The 24,525-nt window shown below is 28.9% G+C and overlaps 1 protein-coding gene across 1 annotated transcript; it reads left to right on the top strand.

The window, feature by feature from the left end:
• Positions 1-6,854: 6,854 nt before the first annotated feature.
• Elp2 (elongator complex protein 2) lies at positions 6,855-9,377 on the top strand. The gene has a single exon (XM_014433300.3). The coding sequence runs from the start codon at positions 7,005-7,007 to the stop codon at positions 9,315-9,317; it is 2,313 nt and encodes a 770-aa protein (XP_014288786.1). The 5' UTR covers positions 6,855-7,004; the 3' UTR covers positions 9,318-9,377.
• The last annotated feature ends 15,148 nt before the right edge of the window (positions 9,378-24,525 follow it).

Genomic DNA, 24,525 nt, shown 5'->3' with positions numbered 1-24,525 from the left:
TATTACTCTTTAATTTTATAATTGGTACAAATGTACAAAAGAGACTTCAGTGGTGGTAACTTTAAACTCGCTTATACAGACTGCAATAAGTTTGTACAGGACCGATCTCCACGGAAAAATAATTATGGTTTTTTTTTTCCCCCTTTTGAGTGAGTGTATTGAGCAGCGGTTGTTAGCTATGATCTTATTAAAAATTAATGATAAAGATAGTGAAAGTAGAAATTTTATACTTTTTTTTAAATGTATATCTTCCGCCTTTAATAATTTTTGGTGGCTCTGTGTACTCCATTGGTTGCCACAGTTCGAGACCCCCAGTAACTTATACACTCCTGTGAATTGTAACTAACCTCAGTAACAGAGGTGTCATGATCACTGGTAACTACTACTCGGTGGAAGCTAGTGTTTGATTAACTTCTGAGGGAGCTAGAAGACAGAAGGTGCCAGGGCCTTCGTTGGCGACCTGACAATCATTGTGACCTAATATAGTAGAGCCAGATTGAAGATACAAGCAGAGAGGTATACCAATCTTATATCAGAATGGTACCTGAGGAGAAAGTTTATTATTGCTGATGCAAGACCCATCTAGGCCTAACTCATATCACATGGCCATACCACGGATAGATATCACAGAGCTACCTAGATGTCTATCGGAGTTCCTGCATATGATGGAAGAAGAGAACTATCCTTTCTTGAAGGAGTTCATCTACTGGCTATGGATGTAAGCAGGTGTTGGGGCCCATGCACTTGATGCATAATAAAGAGACTAATGGAGGTGAAAAATGTATTAAATTTAGTGGTGATTATATTTGGATGAAGAATTTAGTGTGTGAAAAAAACTTAATATAAATTTTTGGACTGAAATTTAAAAAAAAATCAAAGAACTTCATGGCTAATATTTATTAGTACCATAAGGTATCTTTATACCAAATTTGGTGCTGTTATTGGCCATACCTTGGTTATCTTAAAACATAGCCCAACTAAAACTAAGAAACCTCACTACAAGACATACATTGTAGTGTCTGAACATGAAACAGTCCTCTCATGAACACTAGGTATGGCTGTTCCTAATTGGTATGTAATAAATACATGAGGTGAAAGTACAGGATAATTTAATGACCTAATTTTGTAATGTAATACAATTTTGGCGTCTGAATATCATAAAGTTTCGTAGGAATATAAGAAAATTGTCAATTATTTGAAAATTTAAAAACTGAGTAGCAATTCCTAAAACATTTTGCAAAAATATGAAATATTGATGGAATTCTTTTGTCATTCAGCAAGATATGAGAATACTCTTGATAAATGTTTTCAGTTAGTCTTTTAAGGATCACACACATTAAGATGGACTGCACTACAGAAAACTCTCCTGAATAAAGCTCTTCCCACTATTAAATAAATCTCTATGTATTTAATATATGAAAATATGTAAAACAGTGTTATTTGATGATAGCAGAGGTATATGTATTATCCCAACCTTACAATCCACTGCTAGTAAAAAAGCTGTTCGTCAAAAACAGCTAAGTACGGAATAATATTAGAAAGTTTGAATTTCCCACTGCTGGAACTTGTTTTTTAAATTAGAGCCATATAATTTTTCTCAATCACCAAAATATATTTAGTTAGTTATTAGGTTTAAAAAATAATGCAAATTTTTAAGATAGGAAAATAAGATTTAATGTAATTAATGGTACTTGGGTTATATAGCATGATTTTTTTTTTTGGATTAAATTTCAATATATTAATGCTCATAATCTAGATTTACTAATAAATAAATATATTCTCCTTAATGTCTATATGATTCATACTACTAAGGTATTTTTCGTTTCCCTCTAAAGAAAATTAAAATATTATTTTTGAAATAATTTTATTTTATATCCTCCACATTAAGGAGGTTTAAACATAAAATACTCCAGTTCCGGTTTCACTAGACCCTTGACAATATTCTCTATTTTCTTAGTAGTCTTATCTTGATATACACCATTGATTGATTCCTTTCTTAATCAGTCTTAGCTTAAAAATATAAGGAAGTCAAATAAAAAATAGAGTCTTATAATTTTGTATTTATTATGCGTTTCCCCCCTTTAAAGACAATGTCTAGATTTGCCCCCTCCCCTGTTCAGTGACTGCATGGAATATTATCATTTTATCAATATTATCATATCCCTGTATTAAACTCTTGATTAGTTGGAGAACTGTTCAAGGTTTTTAAAAGTGGTTATAAGGAGCAGGTTGATTGGTGGGTAATGAAGAACTTTAATGTTTTTGTATGGGTTTGATACTTGGGTGGGAAAGTTGAACTTTAATTATTAATTAATATTTTATAATAAATTCACTTATTAACTATTACAGTACCAACTAATATTTTATTTTTGTCATTCCTAAAATAATTCATAATACACTTAAAACAACACGCATGATGTAATAGCTAATTCTTAAAAAAAAAAATTACCAAAACCCAGTTATTTTAGTGATTCATTTAATCTTTACAAATATAGTCAAACTTGAATAGCTCTAACTTGTGTAACTAACATATCTTGAATGAACCTCCATCTGATTCATACCATAAATTTTGTATGTTTGTCCACCGTCTCTTAGATAACCTCTTCAACGACACAAGCCAGGAGTCACAAGACTTCACTCAGTGATTATGCTGAATTGAAAAGTAAACAAACTGTAAAAATTATCTCAAGTTGCATTTTGTCAAACATGCCTTCGTAATATTTACTTTTGTATCTAAAAAAAGATTTCTTATCTGTATAATCCCACCCTCTTTGAATACTGACTTTTTCCTTTTCTGTTTTTTTAAGCAACAGAGTAGCTTTTAAGGTCTTTTTTACTAAATGCCTGATACCAGTGTGATTATTATTCTTGTAACTTTTCTGACAAGTACAACAGGTTGGTAAAGGTCATGAGCACATTGGTCAGTTACCCACTGAGAGTTTATCTATTGAATTTTCTTTGAAACAGTCATTAATGTTCTATGTTAAGCTGTACTACTTCAACAATCATTAATAATGCCAATCCTTAGGCCAGTTCTAGTTCTTAGTAATACTATGGTCTGACAATAAATGTAATAGGGCAATTTTTAAAGATTTAAATAAGCAATTTAAAATAAATAATGAATCTTTAAATTTCTTAATCCTTGAAATCAAAGTGAAAGCTGAAGAATGGAAAAAAAGAAGTTTGAAATAGCTAAGGAATATTACATCCAAGTATTTTAAAAAAATAAGGCAACAAATTTTAAAAACTTAGAGACAATAAAAAAAAGTATAAAACAACCTAAAATCATAACTTAGAGTGTGCATTCTAAAATGTTTTGATAAATTTGGCTACGGTATTTTACTGAGTGGGATCATAACTTTTTTTATAATTTTATGTAAATTAGAACTTTTTGTGAGGAGATACCATTTGAATCAATTTATTCTTATTTAAATATAGAACCACAATTATAATTGAATTTTTTGTATAATTGGTCCAAAGTTTCAATCTAGCACTATAATTTAACAAATAACTATAGTATACAGGTGCAGTTAAAAGTATCTTGTGGTCTGCATTGTTCAACTTTTTTTTATCTAATATACCTAAGAATACCATGATTTCTGACAGAAGGTATTATCTATGTGATCAGTAGGATTACACTCTTACTCGGAGTAACAAAAGTATTTGTTGTAAAAAGTAACAAAAAAATTTGTTAAAACATCATTTACCACTTACCTTGAAAATACTGTTTCTCCTATACTCTAAGAGGTAGAACATATATTCAGTAAATTATATATTTAGCACAAACTTTTGGGAACAACAAAATGAAAGTGGTAATGATTGTTTTTATAAATTTTGTTCAAATTCTCTGAGCTATACTTTGATACTTGATCATTACTTCACAAGAAATGTCCAACAAAGAAATTAATTTTTTGGAAAAACCATTGAAATAAACTATGTGTTAAATATCTAAAAAAACTAGATGACCAAAATTAGGTAGGTCTGTAATATTAATTTTATGTCCTATATAGTGATAATTATTTCAGAGAGATTTTTAATTTTTATGAGGCAATTTAAAATTTCTGAATATATCCCCTAATCCAGCATCTGTTTGTTGTCAGATCAAAGATTTTGGACAATTAAGAAGAAATATTCATGTATAAGTGGTAATTAACATACATATATATTCATATTCTATAAAAATTATTATTAAAAAATTTTTTTAAATTTATTTTTGACATTGAATATGTTTTTTTGGGTGAACAGAAGATGATGATATAAAAAAAAGATTGTGATGGTTCAATGAACATCGTACGCTAAAAGGCTTGTGAGAAAAGATATAAAGCAATAAAATTAAACATGTTTTATTCATTCTTACAGAAATTAAGATCCTGCTTTTATTATCCTCAGTCAATGAAAATGTGTTTTAATTTTTATTTATTTTTTTTTTCATATGAGCTATTTTTAAGCTGAGTTTAATGTTTTAAAAATTTTGGACTAACATAATTTATAAAACGGGGGTGCTCAACTCAATGAGATTAGTTTAAGCTTACACTAGAACATGAAAGTAATGCCAAAAGCTATACTATGCACAAAAAGAAAAGAAATCCAAATTTAACAATGATTGGTATACTTAATTTGTATAGTAGGTTGTCTTCCAATTTGTAGTTACTCTGAATAATGGAATTCAAAACAAAAATGTAGTTACATTTGTGTGTATTAAGCCCTTGACATACTGTATTCAAAATAAATATATGTTTTCATATCTCTTAGTCAATTTTTCATAAAATTTAACTTTCACACTCTTTCTTTATCTTATTGAAAAAGAAATACATTTGTTTACTTATTAATTAAACTAAAGCCTATGTTTTGAACCCCATCTATAATGCATAAAATATAAGAGTTACCTGCCTTTTAATGTAGTTGCTGGGTGCATATCACCTAGGCAACCTATTAACTATTTCTAAAACTTCATGAAGACTAATACAATGAAGGTGTAACTTCAGATTTCATTCTAAATATATTGCATATCTGACATATATATTTTTCATTCTTTATTTTATGATGTATTTTTTCTAGAATAAATTCTTCCAAATATTTCTTATTTATTCAATAGGCAAAATTTAATTTTTATATTAATAGGGCTGTTCTGCAGAAATATTGAGTACAATTTATTTATAATTAATAATAGCATAAACTTTCTTCTCAGCTGAATCATTTATAAATAAATTAGCTGTTCGAATATAGTTTATTCTTTATATTATTCCATAATTAATGTTAAATCTAATTTCACAATTCATTAAACTGAAAGTGTTGTATAATACTATTATTGAATTACTCAATAATTGTAATATGCCAATTATTGAAGACATATTTTCAATTATGAAACTACCATCCCAGTTGGTTAATGATAATGCAAAAGGTAAAGATAAAAAATCAGTAAATAATCTTTCAGTCCTCATAATTTCTATAAATAAAAACATCCATTTTAACTGCCCTTTAGTCTATCATATAAGACCTATATTTGGAGATTATAACTATCAAATTAGTTTTTTAATGATTATACGTTCAGTTATTGTAATAATTTCCAAGTAAAGGTCTTATATCCTTAAAAGGATGTACTTTGTGTGTAACTTTATAAACTTTTTTTTTAAATAAAAAAAATATATCAAAATTTAAGGTATCAGCAGCTTTATTAGTTGAGTATTAATGAATACAGCCATTTTAATTGATAAATTTGTCATTAATTGAACAGGATTTTGGTGTATATCTATCCATTCATCTTTTATTAACTTTATTCTGAAAAATCGATACTTCACATGGGGAAACCAAATAATGAGATTTTGTGCAAAATTTCAAATAATAATGACAAATCAATAAGGAATTTTTTACAATAAATAATTTGTTAAAAGTATAAAGTTTTTTTTAGCTGAAATCTTCAGATATATTGAAAAAGTATCAGTGAATAAAGAAATATATAATTAACAAATTAGTATTAAATAATAATTAGAGCAGAATTTTAAAGTATAATTATATGATTCCTAACAATTCATTCAATTTTCATTAATTTTATTTTGAAAAATTTATGCTTGATGTGGGGAAACCAATTAATAATATTTTATTAAAAATCTCAAATAAAAGAGGCAATATTGGTGGTACCCGAAGTAAAATAAGAAATATTTTATAACAAATAATTTGTAAAAAGAATTAAAGCCATGTGGGGATAAAGTTCTAACCTTGTAAATTTAAAGTTTTGGAGAAAATAACAAATGATTTTTTTTTATATCATTTTTAAGACATGACCTATTCAATGTAATGAGAAATTCTTACAATGAACCAATTATCTTGGGTTGTTAATGTTAGATTGGCACATGACCCCTTTATTCCTAAGAAAAAATTAATTTTTGGAAATTTATAGTATAACGCCTTCATCCACTCATGTCTTTAATTAGTAAGTAATGAAATAATGACTATGTTAAGTATTTCAAGAGCTATTCAATAAATATTTATTGGTATGTTGTATCGAACTTTATCTGAAGTTGAATAGGAACTACAAATTGATTAAAATGCTGTTAGACTTTCTGTTGAAAGCAATTCTAAGATATTATGCCAGAACATTTCTGTTTAATGCTTCAGTGTTTTAAATAATAATAAAAAAAAATGTACAGCTAGTTTAAGTGAATATTTTTTGTGTGATAATCTATGATGTAGTTACATATTAAATTCCTTCTATCTGAAATAATTATAACTGCTCTAAAAAATTAAAATACGTTTGGAAAATATTGGTTGAATTTGGAAGATTTGTTAGCAGTAAAGAATATTTTATAATTTACAAAGATCAAATAACTATTTTTGTACTGTAATGGTAGAAATAGTTCTTTCACTATCCTGTAGATAGTAGCTCTTGCAAAATTCACAAAGTTTATAGGTAGGTTACAGAGCCAAACGTGGTCATAACACAGAACATTAGTGTATGGAAGTGGTGAATTCTTTTTTTATCTATATTTACTGTTTATGTTGCAATCATGGATGATTTAATTACCGCTTCCTATATAAGTTCTGGCTGTAATAAATCCCCGCAAATATTAGATTGGGGTGAAAATAATTTAATATGTTTTGGAGTTTGCAATGCTGTTGCTGTTTATGATCCATTGGAATGTAGAATTATATCAACTTTATCAGAACACACCGACAAAGTAAATGCAGTGAAATGGATCAGAGGAAAATTTGGAGCTAAGAATGAATTAGTTTCTGCTTCCACAGATTCTAAGGTAATTGTATGGCATTTGAATTTGGAGAAAAAACTTTCTTATGAAGTCAAATGCACATTAAGTGGTCATAAAGGATCAGTTCATTCTGTTGATGGTAGATCTAATGAAACTAAAACTGTCATAGCTTCTGCAGGTTCGGACAACACTATTCGTATTTGGCAAAGAAGTAATGAAGATAATTTTGTCTGTCTAAAAGTAATTGACCTTGGAAGAAGTATTGCGTTTTGCTTGGAGATTCTTGAAATCCAAAATATTGAATCATTTCTACTCGCTTTTGGAACTGATGTACCAGAACTTGTATTTTATTCTGTTGGAGATTCACCAGAAGCTACCAATGCTCTCGTGAAAGTTCACGGCCATGAAGATTGGATTAGGTCTATATCTATGAAATATTTGAAGAATGGGGATATATTTGTTGCAAGTTCTGGTCAAGACATGACAGTTAGAATACTAAGACTTAGCCAGAATAATACAGATAATAACAGTGATGAATTTTATGTTAAAAAAGATGAATTTTTATTAGAAAACCATAAATATTACTTATCTCTTGAAACTGTTTTGTTTGGGCATGAAGGTTGGGTTTATAGTGTTGACTGGTGCTCAGAAGCTGCAAGTGATAGTGATTGTCGTCTTTTAACTGCTTCTTTCGACAGGACAGTTGTTATATGGAAACCTTGCTCTGTTTCTGGTGTCTGGATTGAAGAATCAAGAATGGGAGAAATGGGGGGAGATAATAGCTTAGGATATTACGGAGGTAAGTTTGCTCCAAATGGATTATCCATTATTGTGCATTCTTATCAAGGAAGTTTTCATATATGGCAGAAGCAGAAAGACAAGTGGGTTGCTGATTTTACTATAGGGGGTCATAGTGATGCAGTGATGGATCTGAGTTGGGAAGAAAGTGGTAATTATCTTTTGTCCGTTAGTTCAGACAAAACTACTCGTCTTCATGCTCCTGGCCTTAAAACAGATAGTAGCTCTAAGTACTTGTGGTGTGAATTATCTCGACCTCAGATACATGGACATTCATTGTCATCAATAGCATCTCTAAAAAATTTAAGTTTTGCATCCTGTTCAGAAGAAAAGGTTGTTCGTGTTTTTGAAGTACCCGATACAGTGCTAAGGCTTTTAAACAGTTTCTGTTGTTCAGAATTAAAAAAGTCAGATCAATTGAGTACCTTACCATCAGCTGGATCTATAACTGCACTCGGTTTATCAAATAAAGCTGTTTATGAAAGTGAAAATTGTAACAATGCCAATATCCTTTCCTCAAATGAATCTACAAAGATTAATATTTTCAATGAAGATTTCTTGATGCAGCACACATTGTGGCCTGAAGCTATGAAACTATATGGTCATGGTAATGATGTTTTTACTGCTGCAGCTTCCAATGATGGAAAAATACTAGCTACAGCTGCAAAAGCAACTAATGCTGATCAAGCCAAAATTTTACTGTGGGACACTGAAACTTGGAAAATTATTGGTTCCCTGGAAGGTCATCAGTTGACTATCACACAAATGGAGTTTTCTCCTTCAGATTTATATTTATTGTCTGTTTCAAGAGATAGGAAATGGTGCCTTTTCAAAAAAGATGAAAATGACAAATTTGTTCTTTATCTTATACCTGAAAAAAATATTCATTCAAGAATTATTTGGTCTTGCAGTTGGTCTCATGATGAGCTTTATTTTGTGACTGGATCTCGTGACTGTAAAGTCATAATTTGGGAAAACGGAAAACCTGTTGGTACCATGGTTTCTGATAAAGGATCTGTTACAGCTGTTGCTTTTGGACCTGTAATAGTTGAAAAAGAAAACTATGTGGTTGCTGTAGGACATGAATGTGGTGATATCTCTATATATTTATGGTGTTTAAGTGGATGGACTTTTTATAAATCCATTCCAAAGTTTATCTGTCACCATCTTTCAGTGCAAAAATTATTATTTCGTCCTGTTAAAAAGACTTCTGAACATAATAAAAATTCAGTATTGCAACTAGCCTCATGTTCTATAGACTATTCTGTCAGAATATTTGACTTATCTATTAATAAATCAAACCAGTTAAAATAGCATTTTGAATTTTTATACAGGTTTCATTTTTTTTTTTTTTATTGAAGTGTATATATGTAAATTTTTATTGTACAATCAGTAATGTAAATAAACTAATTTAATATTTTTACTTGATTGTGTTTTCATTAAACCTCTAATTTTAGTAATAAATTAGAGATGATGAATGATAGTGACTACATTAGCATAAACAGATATTTAGAGCAATTTTAATTATAAGTCAATGCAGGAGGTACCAGCTTAATCAATGTACAGGTAAGTTTATAATGGAAGCCACTGTGGCTGAGAGTATTAAGATGTCATCTCAGCAATCTCGAGTCAGAAGCAGTGTTGGTTGGGCTGGATGAAATTAATTTCATTACGACCTCATGGTATGAATCTCAACTTGAATCCCACTCAGATTAGAATAGGTTGGTAACCTGTAGGTAGAGATGGGCAAAAATTAGCTATAGTAATATCAGGGCAGAAAGTAATAGCTAAAATTTCCATGGAAATGACACTTATTCATGAATGAACCAGTGATAAATAAATATTGTATCCATGGCAATTTTAGCTATTAGTTTTAACTGTAGCTAATTTTGGCCCAACTCTGCCTGCTGGATAACTAAAATAGCCTGGCGGGTTTGAAAAAAAAAAAAGTGTACAATGACATAAATTGGTTCAAGACTAAACCTGTATTTTTTATTTACTTTAATAATAAGTAAGTGAAGGAATTTTATTAAAAAATATATCATGAATAGCATTATAAGCTATGTTTAAAGAAGTTATGTTATAATAATACTTACAAATTTGTGATTTATCAACATATCATTTATTTTTATATTGGATTAAAATTATTCTTTTTATTAAATGAAACTTAATGCTTGAAGTAATAATTGTTTGTTGAGAAACGACATTGATCTAAAATGAAAATCCTATGGATTTGTCAACAAATTAAACTTATTGATGGTGATTATTTTTTTCTCTCTGTTTAATATATAACTTTCAGTACACAGACAGCCATCAAATATGTATACAGGAAACAAATATATATCAAAAAATAGTATGGTGACAGGTATGGGAAGAAAATCACCTAGTGGCCATTCTTCAGACCTGTTTCTGGTTACTCAAGTCCTCTCATGCAACTTGTCAGCTTCCTACAAATGTCAGGCATCTTTTTTCTTGGCTATTTCTTAAATGTAAATACTAACCTGATAGAATTATAATATTTTTAAATCAAAATTTAGCCAAATCAAGTAACAAATGGTATAGTTTGGATTCTTCCATAAATCAATTTTGATTTTGCCACTTTAGATTAAACTGCAATTACTACTATTTTGTTTTTTTGCCATTTTAAATTTTATAGTTGTGACAAGGTAGGATCTGTTTTAATCTGAAAGCTAGCAATTACCATGTCAGTCATGGTTTTGTATTCATTAGTTTTACATCAAATTCTTAAGAGTGCACAATGCATGTTTAGTAGATTTTAATGTTTCATACTTTGCCAAGTTATTAAAAATTTTTATTAATTAATTATAATTACAAGCTTTGAATTTGACAATTTATTAATTTTAAAAATAATTTACACACAAATATTTAAAGAAATTAGTCAGAGAAAAATTCCATCCAAATGTGATAGTTAATAGTTAAAATTAACTATCATGAATAAGTTATGGGGAAAAAAATGTCATTTTTGTTCAATTGGACATTGAATAACAGTCAATACTGTTCTTATGAAGACAACTGTAAAAGAAAATGCAGAGAAAATTTTAGGGGCAATCAGCATTTCATAAATTTATTATTTAATTTAATCCTACCCCCATGTATATTTATTGATGGGAAATTTGCTAACCCAAAGAAAACACCTTTTTTAATTTTTTTAAAATAAATGATGCTAAAATTTAAACGCTTTAAAAGTTTTTTATTTAAAATGTTAGAAAATATTGGAAATGTTATTACAAGTTTAATTTTTGTACAAATGACTTTTTGCCACAAGTACATTTTCTTCTTAAAAATAAATATTTTACTCTTTTTTTTCCCCCATCCCTCTAAAACAGAAAAAAAAAATTAAATTAATAAGTTGCACTATGTATGGTTACATAACTCAGATTAGATACTACCTTTTTCTACCATTGGTACTTGAAGGTATACTGAGAAATACTTATCTTATGTTTTGATGTATCCGTTTCGTGTGAGTTCGACTAGAAATATTTGGAGGTGAGGGGCCTCCTATTATTTTACTCGTCTTGGATAAATGAAACTAAAATTAAATAATGAAATTTTACAGTTGCCAGTTGAACTGTTTGAATTTGACCTTTTTTTTTAACTTAAGTTATCAATCATAGTAAAGAAAAGTAACCTGTACATTTGATTTTACTACATTTTTATAAAATAATCAAATACTACATTTATATTAATGTCATTTGTTAATTTAAATTCGCATTAATCGTTAATGTAGTGAGGGATCTTATTAATTATAAAGTCATATACATTGGGTCGAAAGGCTCCATACATTTTGTATTGAAATGTTTACACTTGCTAATTCTTTCCAGTGTATTTACCTTCTTGACTTAGTAATTTATTGTTATTATTTCCTTGTGTAATAAAAAAAATACAAGCAAAAATAAATTTGGATTTGTAACTCTTTAGATTAATTTTTTTTTCCTTAAATATTGCAAAATTGAAAGTCAAATAAGTTTTCATACATTCTTGTAACTGTAATTATTTTCAATTAGTCGGTAATGGAATTAAGAAAAAGAAAGAAGGGAATATTTATTTTTCAATTAGTTCCTGTCTCTTTTTAATAAGTGTACCCTGTGATGTGAAAATGCCATTTTTCAGTGCTATTGAATATTTAAATGTACCCAGAAAAAAAAAACATTGAATAACAAGGTTAACAAGAAAAAACATTCAGAATTTGCAATTTTAGATAAGCCATAAACAATTTAGGATTCTATTATTTCAGCAAAAAATAAAAATTTAATGTGATCTGATCATGTGTTTGGAGGAAATACGTTGAGCATTTAATTCCAAAAAAATGATATAAGAACCGTTAAACATGGGGGGAAAAGAGTACTAGTGTGTGGGTACATGAGTGCTCCGGGGAAAGGAAACTTGGTATTAATAGATGGTAAGGTGGATCGACATCTTTATTTAGATATATTAAAAACATATTTGAAAACCAGTTCCCTTAATCTGGGGTTTAGAGACTCATTCATCTTTTAACAGGGTAATGATCCAAAACAAACTGCAAAGTATGTTAAGTAATGGCTTATTTGCAACATTCCGTAAGAACTAGTTACACCCCTTAGAATCCTGATCTCAACCCAAATGCAGCACCTGTGGGGTGAAAGTGGAAGAAGAATTAGAAAACTTGAGGTTAAAATGTCATGATCTAAGAATGGAATTCAATTGAGCCAAAAGTAACAAAGAATCTAGTTGGTATGATGAAAAGATTTTTGATTGAAACTATTCTAGAAAAATGAGGAAATCCTAATTATTAAAACTGTCAACTAATTTGATGTATACTATTTTTGTCTTATGAACTTAAAGTTTAAAAATTACTTTAAAATATAATTATTTAATTTAAATATAAATTTTTGTCAATAATCAAGTTTTTTTTTGGTATTTTTCTGAAAATTCCTTGAAAATAACAATTTTCGTTTTAAAACAGGGGTGATGTATGCAACGTTTTTGACCCATTGTAGTGAAAAATAAATACCATTCAGAAAACATCAGTAGCGAACAGCTGTTTTTGAAATGAACATTATAAAGTCATCATTGTATTATTACCTTTCATTAATTACGTATTTTAATTGTCAGGTATTATTGAAAAAATCCATACATATATTTTTATCATTGAATCAAGTTAATGTAAAAAAAATAATGTGTTATTAAAAATTTAATGTTCAATGAAAACGTATTAATATTCACAATTAAATTTTAGAAAATTGAGTTGTTTAAGTTAAAATTAATAAATTTTAAGCATGCAATATAATCAGAAAAATTAAAACAAGGAAGAAAAAAAATCTTGAGTAAATTTTATATATTTCATTTTTCCTGGACTCAGTTGTTCTAGCTTGCCGCCTAATCCAGAAGTTCAGATTTTAGCCGTAGTAGTGTGAAGTTTTTGTTCCTTACTTCGTAATTCAAATATTCGGAAGTTCTAGCAAATGTTTTATTAGAATGTTTTGTTTTCAGTTGCTGGCGGATCGTAGTGATAATGAGTCCAGGACTGTAACGAGAAATTATATTGGTTTTAGTTTCTTCTCATTTGCTTTGAGGCAGTTCAAACATTTTATTTAATTATTTTGTTGTGTGTCTTATGAAACTGAGAGAGGAATTAATCATTGTATTGTTGAACTCAGTTCCTCAATAAGTAAGTAATAAGATGTAGAGATAGAGGAATTCATCTTTATTTTCATTAATAATTGGTTTAAACCTTTTTTTAATCAGTAATTCATTCTGCTTAAACTTCTATTAATATATGTAACAAATATTCTACATCTTTTTGTTGGTTTTTCTTAAAACATAAATTTAATAAATTAATTTAATAATGACATATGAAATAAGGTTTTCAAAAAAAGATTTAGCAGCCTTGAACACGTTAAAATCTATCTTAAACTTTTATCTATGTTATATTTAACACATTGACTATTTTAATTAAATATTTTGCAAAATATGTTGGGTGGTTGGCAGCAGTCACTGTTCCTAAAACTAACTGAAGATTAAGCTCTGCTTTTTAATGCAGGTTTAATTTTTTTAGGCTTTATTTTTTCTTTAGAAAATCAGTGGAACTAATATTACATATATTTTTTAAAGTAATGATTAAAAATCTAATTAATTTGCTGGTCAGTCTGACTAAAATAGTTTGAAGGGTGAGATGAGTATTATTTTGTCTTTGAGTAATTAAGTAATTAGTTTATTTTCATTATAATGTTTAAAATATATTTATTTATTTAACTTTTATTATTATTATTATTTAACTTTAATAAATTAATAACCGCAATTATTTAAAAATAATAAAATAAATGTATGATTTATTGCAAATATAATACTGACATATTAAGAGTACGTCTTAGAGGCTAAGATGTTTTTGTGTTGTTCTTTCTCTGCCCTTAATTTAATGATAGTACATATTGAATTAGGTTTCTGACTACTCAATTGAATCAACACTGAATATTTCATGATGTACATTATCGTTTTTAGATTTATTAAGAAACTGTGGCAAATATTAATAAATAAATGTTAAAACGTATTTAGATAAGTGTAACAACGTTTTAAATTTTAAACATAATAATAATTAAACTTTAATTTAAAAAAATGGTATGTATTTTTATATTGATAACATATCAACTTATTAGTAATCCATTTCGTTCACGTTTTTAAAATTAAAATAAATGATTTTTAATTATAAATATAAAATGATACAAATATATAAAAACTCAAAGATCCAAAAAAAAAAGTTGAGTTTAATAGACTAATTTGTATGAAAATCCTAATAACAATCAGCATTTGGTTATGAGTATTAGCATATCTCATAAACTATAATAAAAGTATTTTGTATTAATTAATAAAATATTTAAGAACTAGTTCGTAATAAATAAAATTATGAAACAAAACCATATTCTTGGGACAGTCAAAACTTTATAGTAATAAAGGAATGCAATCCTCACTTTAATTCACTAATGCAATGAATAAGTTTAAACTAACCAACTTTCCCTATGCTTTTGTATTAATGGCTAAATCTTTGAATTTATTTAAAGCTTGAATTTAAATTGCTTATATAGCTGATCTCATATTTATTTATATCTTTTATTATATACTTATCATTTATTTATGTCTTTTGATAATTTTAGTCTATTGGTTGGCTTTAGTAATTCAGGAAGGAGAGGAACATTATAAATTATATATATGTATTATGAATATTTATTAACAAACTTTTAAAATACTGATGAAAAGAAGCTTTTTAAAACTCAAGTTTTAGGCCTACCTCCTACGCCATAACCCCTGATGAAGAACTGAAACTCAGGTCGAAACGTCGGCATATAATAAATAAATATGGTTTTGTTTATTTATGTTGTTCTTTGCTGACTGCACCCCCCGACAAACTTCTCCAATCATTAACCTACGGTCAACTATCTACACCTCATAATATATTTATATATTTTACTACATACTAGAAGGTACCCTCTGTCCACCTAAAACCAGACCAACCCACATTTTACAGATTATACAACTGTTCATTTAACAAAATATAACCCATCTAGTGATCTCTGAAATTTTGTATATATAATAAACTAATGTATAAATATCCACAAATCTTGTTTTATTAGTTACTTAGTATGGTGAAATTGTGATGTGTCGCTCAGTGTGTTTATTTATAATATTTAAAAGTGTTTATGTTCAAGTGTACTTTCTCAGTTATTGCCATGAATATCGGGTTACTTCTGGTGCGTTTAAAGACCACAGTGAATAGTGAAGTTCAAGAAAGTTGCTACTGGACATCTCTGAGAAATGAAGAGTGAGTTGTATGTCATATTAGTATTTTTTATTGTTTTCTCTTTACCCCAAAGATGCTCATATTTAGAAATGCTTTATTTATTTCATTTGATAAATATATTATGCCATGTGTCACAGTTTACAAAGCCCATCTAATTTTATAAATACCTATTAAATAAAGGGAATCATGTCAGTATATTTTTACTGACAGTGTTGATTTTATAGATTTGTTGGGATAAAAATCTATACTAATTCATATATATTTTTTAATGAATTTCCGATATTAGACATTACCATTAGTAAAAAAAAAAAAAAAAAAAAGGAATAGGAATATACATGTTTGTCCATAGTCGTATTAAAATTAAAAGGGAAAATATAGTAAATTTTGAATACATATAGATCAATAGACACAAAACCAAATTTATTCCTTGATGTTTCAAACATAAAAGGCAACTGGAAAATTTTAATTCAAAGGGTAACAGTTTTTCAATTCCTTCATAAATACGAAGTTTCCCATCCTTTGGTTGTAAGGAAATTAAAGATTAAATTAATGAGTCAAATCAGAACTATTTTTACTTTGTTTGGAACATTTTATCCGATTAATTTTCAAACTTGTTAATTAACTTTTTTTTTCAAAGAATTATTTAAATTGTAAATTAGAAAATAATTTCATCCATAAATTGTTTTATAAAAGTTGAATTGGTCTATATATCTCAAAGTTTACATTTTAAATATTATAAATTAAGTTAAGATCTCAATAAAAACTCACTAATGATTTATGAATAAAGAATCATTTGAAAACTACTTCAACTAAAACCACTTTGTATACATTATTGTATTGAAAATACATAAATCAAATTTTATCACAAAGAATCAAACGATGTTTGGGAAGAAAATATTTTATAAATTTTGGAATAATGAGTAGTTTATTTTGTTTTCAGATGGACAGCTGTCGATCATTGACATCTAATTAACATCAGGTATTTAAATTATTTCTTAATATTTTAACTCTCATTTTAGCAAATTGATGTTTGATTATAATATTTTTATGGTACAATCGTATCTGTTATTGCTTCAATTGGTAACAAATGGTATACAAATCACATTTAAATGAAGCCTATCATCTTATTTTTGATTATTTGTAATTTCTTTGTATTGAATAATGTTACAAGATTCGAAATATGTTCATTTAGCTTTTACTGGTAAAATCAATTTTAATTTGTCCTTCAAAAACGTAGGAATTTAAGAAGGAAAACGAAATAAATAAAATGTTTTCATTTTTAATATTTATAAATTTACATTTGTGTATTAAGATTAGAAACATAATTATAAAAATACAATTCTATTATAATAATGAACATGGTTATTTTTATTATGCTGTATTGTAATCAGATATAAATTGGGATGGTTCTATCTGTTGGCTTGGAAAAGGTTACTTATTTCTCAAAACAGACAGATTTATTATAGTCATCCAAAATCAGACTGTCTACACCAATGCTTACTTAAAAAATATATATCTTGGGAAGATGGCAGTGACCAATATTGTAATTGATTCTGTACAACGTACATCATCTGTCAAGCGCTAGCTGTTAAAAAACATCTAATAATTATTAGAAGAAAATCAAGCTGGCAAAGTTTATCATATTTTTGCTATTATTCTATTGCATGATTTAATGGATACTTTAAAAAATAAATTAATTAAAGTATTGTAAAATAAGAATATCAATAATTGCTGCTTAGACCAATACTTTAATTTACCATCAAGTAAGTAAACTGCTTGTTCTCTCTATTTTCAGAATTACTTTTCCAAATAATCTTCTAACTTTCGTGAGAATAGGATGGCTACAAAATGTATCATGTTTGTGTTGTTGTTTTTTTAAATTTCATTATTAGCAGTTTTAACATTCGTTCAGCAAGGATTGATCATCAGGTTTAAGAGCTGAAATCTTGCTATCAGCTGTGTCAGTAGTAATATATTTTAAAAATCAGAGACATTGGAAGAAGATAGTTGACCGTATAAAGTAGGTTAGAGGAAGAGAGTCCAGATGGAGGTCAATAAAAGTATCAAAATAGTAAAAAAAAAACTATTTATTGTTAACCAACATTTCGCCCCACTTTGCTGGGCTTTGTGAGGGCTGATAAAAATGAAGTTCTGTTACCAACCAAAAAACGTTTGCTAAGAATAAATAGTTATCTTTTACTATTTTGATACCTTTATTCCTACAATCTACTTTGTATGGTAAACTATCTTCTTCCAATAGAAGTATTTTAGATCATTGTGCATTTAACTATAGCAAACTTCCAAGTGTTGTTAACAGCCCTTAAAATTTTGTTGGCATTATGGACCTAACAAAAAGTTTAGATGCCAAATTTTTAGTTTGACACAAATTGAAATCTTACGTGTTTAAATAAAATAATTTGTATCCAAGTTAAATCACCCTTTATTATTTCTTTCAATCTTTATTTAAGTCCAAAATTTCGGCCAATTCTGCCATCCTCAAGGACAATCTATCAAATAACTGCTTTTATTATACCTTCATTTTTAACAATTTTAACTTGGCGTTGGGCCTGCCTGTAGACATCCTGATGAAAGCCTGAAATTCTGGCTGAAACGTTGAGACTAATAAATAAGTTTTTAGTTATTTTTGTTCTCTCTGACCCCCTCTCCTTGAGTTCTTATTGTTATCATTAGGAATTTCTATATCAATAAGCTTTCTTTTATTCCTTATTTATGAGGAGGATATCTGGTCTGTTATGATGCTCAGTGTGATCCATAATAATAATTATTATTTTATTATTATGATGATACCGAAACTTTTGTTAGTTAGTTCATCAATTTATTATATATTTACTATTTTATCCCTGCGAGAACTCTTTGAATAACTATCATTTTTTTCTATTATAAATTCCAGTTAAGTTTGTGTCCTGCTTAATCCCTGTATCATTTCCAAAATGTTAGTGTTTAGAGTTTTAAAGCAGAGGGCTCTGGACGTTCTGCAGGAATAGTAAAAAAATTGAGAGCACTAATTTATAGTTAAAAAAAAATTGTCTCTCTATTTTTGGCTCTAACAGCTTCAAAATATTCATGGAATATCATTGAGTAATTTGAGCCATCAAACTTATACTGGTCATATATCAGCGGTGGCTATCCAGTTGATCGCAAGGCCAATTTTGGTCGATCATCGATCGCTCCTAATGTCTGGGGGGGGGGAGGGTAATTTCGTGTGCCATGGATTTTGAAGTGATTGTAAAAGACAAAACTTTCTAGCAATAGTTTCAGACATATTTCATATGGATTAAAAGTTATTAATTATCCATATTCTTTTAATTCCCCTGGACTTTGGTTTTTTTTGCCCTTTAAATAATTATTCTTGTTTTTTACGTAGGTAGGTATGCCGTATATTTGTATATCTGTGCGATGCGTATTCAGTGAGCTATTGATAAATTAGCAAAAAGTAAGTCATATTATTTTATCATGATACATTTTCCTCGCCAGAATAACAAAAATCAAAACAAAACGTGTAAGTGAAATATTTAAATCAAATTATCAGTCTTACTGTGCAGCTTTATAACAAGTTGTATACTGCAGTTGATAGAAAAATTAAATTGCATTTTATCATCATCATAATCAATCCTCTTGAACAGCAATAAGCAGTGTGAGGGGAAGTTTATGGAGCCCTCTCCAGCTCTGCCAGTCTTCTGTCATTCCATTCAAGTCCTCTTCTCTGGAAGTCGCTTTTTATCTAATCTTCCCATTTCCTTCTAGGCCGTCCTCTTCCTCTCTTACCGTCTACTTTGGTTCGGTAGGCCTCGCTAGCAATCCTCCTTGGTTCCATTCGCAGAAGATGTCCCAGCCATCTCAGTCAATTCTCGATTCTATCACATCGTTGGCCGGCTTAATTCGATCTGATGGTGGTATTGCGTACTCTGTCTCTTCTTGTTTTCCCCTCAATCTTTCTCATCTCATTTCTGACGCTTGTAAATTGCATTTAGCAAGTTAGCAAAAATCAATCTTGAAAAAGTGTTGGTAAATCGATTTTTTTGGGTAACGCATGTACGGAATACTCCTATCAAAAGTTGGGTCTGGAAATATATATTCTTCATGAGCTTATATATCGAAGTAAAAAAAAAACAGTTGAACATATGCATTACTTATCCACCCATAGCTCACTGGAATGCACCTGATACTGAAGCACTATGAATTTCACACCCCTTCTTTCCCCTTAGACTATGCCTATGACAAGGCGACCGCGACACACTTATAAGGTAAAAAGTAGATGTTATATGCAGTAAAGTTGACCACTCCTGTCATATACCAACAAACACACAAACTAAACACATTTGAGTCAATAATTTTTTTTTAGTGTTTTGAGCTCAAATCATTTTACAACATTTACAAGATCTCACTCAGTAATTTGAGGCATGATATTTGAAAATCGGTTAATCCGTTAAAGATATTTAGAAACGGAGAGACAAAACATGTTGAGTACGGAATATTTTTCAATATTTTGAAGTATAATTGTTTTAAAACATTCTTTGAATATAACTGAGTAATTTGAGCTATAAAATCTATTCATTGGTTGAGTCTTAAGCTCAAAAATTGTTACATAAGTAAAGGCGGCCAGACTAAACATTTTTGCAACTAGTTGAATGATGTGAGCAGGTCGGCTGAACCGTTACCTCGAATAATCTTCACTCACCATCAAACATACAGATGATAGTAGATATCTAAACTCTTTATCTATCCTATACTAGTTGGATAAAATTATCAAAGAAATCTGTATAAAGTTATATTCACAATAATTTATTGGTGATGATACCTTAGTATGTTACTAAAGGAAATGCGATGAAAATTCCTATTGTTGGAATTAGGTTTGGCCCTTGCCTAATTCGTGTGCTATCTCAAACATGTTTCAGTTTTAGGTTTTAAAATGCAGGACCCAACTTACTTTTCGTACTTTGGTTTTTATGCCAGTATCTTTAAAACCCAATTTGAACCGTATTAATCCGCTGACTTGCTACGGCCAGAGTTTTGAAACTCCAATAACTTTTAACTTTTATTGAAATTCCAGTTAGAATTTTAGAATCAAAATTGCAATTCTTCACATCTCCCTGAAATTCCCTTCCTTTTGATACTTCATCCGTCAAGATCCATCTCTCCTGAGAGCCAGAAAAGGAATTTCTTTGATTTCTTGTTTGAGAGTGTGAAATTTAAATCTCAACTTCTTTTGATCCTTTATCCCAACCTTTTTTTCTAACATTAAGGTATTGTAGTGTAAAAAGTAGAGTTATTGTTAATCACTATATCATTGGAGTGGAGGGTTTCACGCCGTTTTCCAATTTCAGGCGCTTTTTAAATATTGCTCTACTTAACAACCTTAAAAGCATTAAATTATCTTCCTGTTTTAAGCAAATATTTCAAAAGTGATTTAGAACCGTCGCTCCCCCGCCAGGCAGGATTGGTTTTTAAAAATTTTCTTTCGTGGAACCAATTGGACTACTGTTGCGTACCGACACCGTATTTCTCACCGTAGGTCTCATTGATTATTGAATAAATAAATAAATTTTGAGATAAAGGGCCAAAAAAAGTATTTTAAAAGTTTTTTTTTAGTTATTTATTGATATCATACATTTTTAATTAAAATAGTAAACCGTTGTGTAATAATCTGCAACGTTATTAATTTTTTGAATATAAAATTATGTCGATCTATCTGACATTTTGTACTTGCTAAAAGAATTTTCCACGTCTACCAATGTGATAAGAGTTCATTTGAATGTTGCTTTTTCGTTAAACGTGAGAGAAAATTTTTCCATTCACAACCTTTGACTTCTTCAAAATTGGCAATTTTTCAAGCACTTCCTGAAGTTTTTGCGTGTGTGTCAAAAAGTAATGAATGAACAAATTCAAAGATGTAAGTTCAGCAATTCCATGAGATGCATGAACAAAACATATTAGGTGTATTATATTTGGATTGGAATTTTAAACATTTTAATCGAAGAGTTCCTAAAATTTAAAAGCAATACGTTTGAAGTTAGGATATTGTATCCTATCGATAAAACGTTGAGTTTGAATGGAATAGATAAGGAAATAAAATTATTGTTGTCAAATGTCTACACTCGCAAAATTTAAGTGATAAATTACAATCCAAAACAGTTGGAAAAAATTCAAATATTTCAATACAGTTGGAAAATTAAATTTGAATTATTTGGAAATTTTAAAATTCTCCCCTCCCTCCCAAAAATTATAGCAATGCCGCAGAGTGACACCATCTGTTAGCCCAGGTGTGATAGATCTTATCATTTGATGACAGTGAACCTATTTATGTTCTATAATTGACGGAGCGTGACAAACCTAGTAGAAGTTAAAAGCCATACCTAATAATTTGGTATCATATCCTTTATGTGCTGCAACAAAGCCATATCAGGAGTTTAGACCAGAGGAGCTGTTGCAATGATGTGATCTTTTAACTTAATAGAGCATTATATTATGAGCTTTTATTAGTAATTGTGCTACTTCTTTATTTTATAATATATTTTGGTCCTCTAAGATTGAATTGGTCTGGAAATCTTGATATCGCCTCCCGCTATACATGAAAATTTCATGAAATTCGGATTAACTATAGTAGGTGTCATACTTCTACATGGTTCGATACTCCTACAGGTATCATACACGGTTCGGGAATCTACTTTAAACTGCAAAAAAAAGTGATAAAACATAACTCAAAAAGATTATTATATAATATATAATTGCTTGTTAATATGAGAGAATCCAGTTTTCCAAAAAATGTTTGGGAAAAAGAAATAAATACTCCCTAGACCTCCAGTATTGTTGAGAATTATTTAATTTCTCTAAGCCTCTTAATAGTTTGTTGTAGCAACTTCTCCGATAACAGACGGATTGAAACTGATACAATGTTAAACAAAATTCAAACTACGAGTACAAATTATTGGTTCTTCATTGTCTTCGCTTCCTTCCTACAACGGATAGCCATAGTTCCCACAAATATGTTCATTGCCGATGAGTTACCTCTGAGAAGATGTATTTACATATTAAAAAATGAATACATGCATTCAATTATTAAAACAAGTTTGTTATGATGAAAGAAGTTTATTTATAATTTTGTATTCCTTTAATATATATAATATTTTTTAATAAGGTGTGGATAGTTGACCGTAGATTAATGTTTGGAGAAGTTTGTCGGGGGTGTGGTCAGCAAAGAACAGCATAAATAAATATGGTTTTGTTTATTTATGTTGTTCTTTGGTGACCGCACCCCCCGACAAACTTCTCCAATAATATTTTTTAAATTCTATATGTATAATATTTATAAAATGGAAACTAAGCTTGGTGACACATGCTAAAGCGCCTTAAACACCTGTTGGACGCTTTAAATAACATATCTCTTGATCCCAGGGTAATTTCAAAAGCTTATCTGGGATAATCGGTCCAGAAAGGGGGATTTTTCATACCTCCTGGAACCACTCAAGTAGGTGTCAATAATCACAACTCCGGTCTATAACTTCAAGATATATTTAAATATTTATATCAAAAGATAAAACCATTAAATATTATTTTCTTAATGTTGAGTTTTACTATTTAATTAAAATCACTTTTATCGTCCTATTAAAGAACTCAATTTAAAATAACAAAAGGATGTATAAATGAATTCTCTGCAAATTAATTTATTGATGCTTTTGTTTGAACTATTAGACTTTTCAGTGAAATTTAAAAGTTGTACGGATTTATCCATTAAAATTTCAAAACACATGAATGATGTATATTTCAACTATTTCTGCTATTTTTTAGTCAAAAATGATATTTTTTTACGAAATATTTATAGAAAATTCTATTTTTTTTATTGTGTTGTTCATTGAACTTTAATTGGTTAATATAAGTGACTTTAATTAAGATTATCAGTTGACTGTACGTAATTAATAGTTGGGAGTTTCTGGGTGGTGGTTAAGAAAGGTACACAAAATACCAGAAAAAAAAAATTTATTTGTAACCAACGTTTCGTCCTACTTTGAGGGGATTCATTAGGGCAAAAATATAAAAACATTGAAAAATATGATGATTATAAGAATATACATAAAAAGACATATATAAATATGTAAAAAAAGAAACCCTGTAAACTTTAGTTCTTTTTGTTTGTATATAATTTTTTTAACAGCTTTGTATGTATTTTATCATCGTAATCAGACTTTAAAATATTTGTATATTGTTCTCATCAGTTTAATTCCTGCATAGTGGGGCAAGATGTTTATTACAAATTTTTTTTTCTGCTATTTTGCGTTCCTTATCGACCGCTACCCGGACAATATTCCTGCATTGAACTTTAAAAAAGAAAAGAGGATTTGATAATTATTTGGATAACAGATTTATTTTATACTTGTAATGATCGCATAAATTATCCTTATTTTTTAATTAGAAAAACAGTTTCAAAATGATAAATAAATATCTAAAAATATTTAACTAAAATTCTGTACAGTTTATAGTGCGGAGTGTCGGCAATTATGTGGCAGAGAACTCTGTGTAATGCAGTGGTGAACTTAGTGCTTCATACGTTTTCCGCTAGATAGCAGTACTGTTCCTGGCTATGAATTCCTCGCATAACGGACCTCAGTCCATTGTCGTACCTCGCATGGTACGGTGTGTCCGTCTGTCCGGGCGATTAGTATTAGTTATAATGTTTTTTATTATTAAAATGGTCCCTTTCGAAAGCCCTGTCGC

This window comes from Halyomorpha halys, unplaced genomic scaffold, assembly GCF_000696795.3.
Source record: "Halyomorpha halys isolate HHAL.00 unplaced genomic scaffold, Hhal_1.1 Scaffold1183.1, whole genome shotgun sequence".
Classification (NCBI taxonomy): domain Eukaryota; kingdom Metazoa; phylum Arthropoda; class Insecta; order Hemiptera; family Pentatomidae; genus Halyomorpha; species Halyomorpha halys.
The sequence above is the reverse complement of the archived record's forward strand: the minus strand, read 5'-3'. Positions and strand labels throughout refer to the sequence as shown.

What these genes read in the sequence shown, in the direction of transcription:
- Elp2 (XM_014433300.3), top strand. Translation starts at nt 7,005, where the DNA reads ATGGATGATTTAATTACCGCTTCCTATATAAGTTCTGGCTGTAATAAA.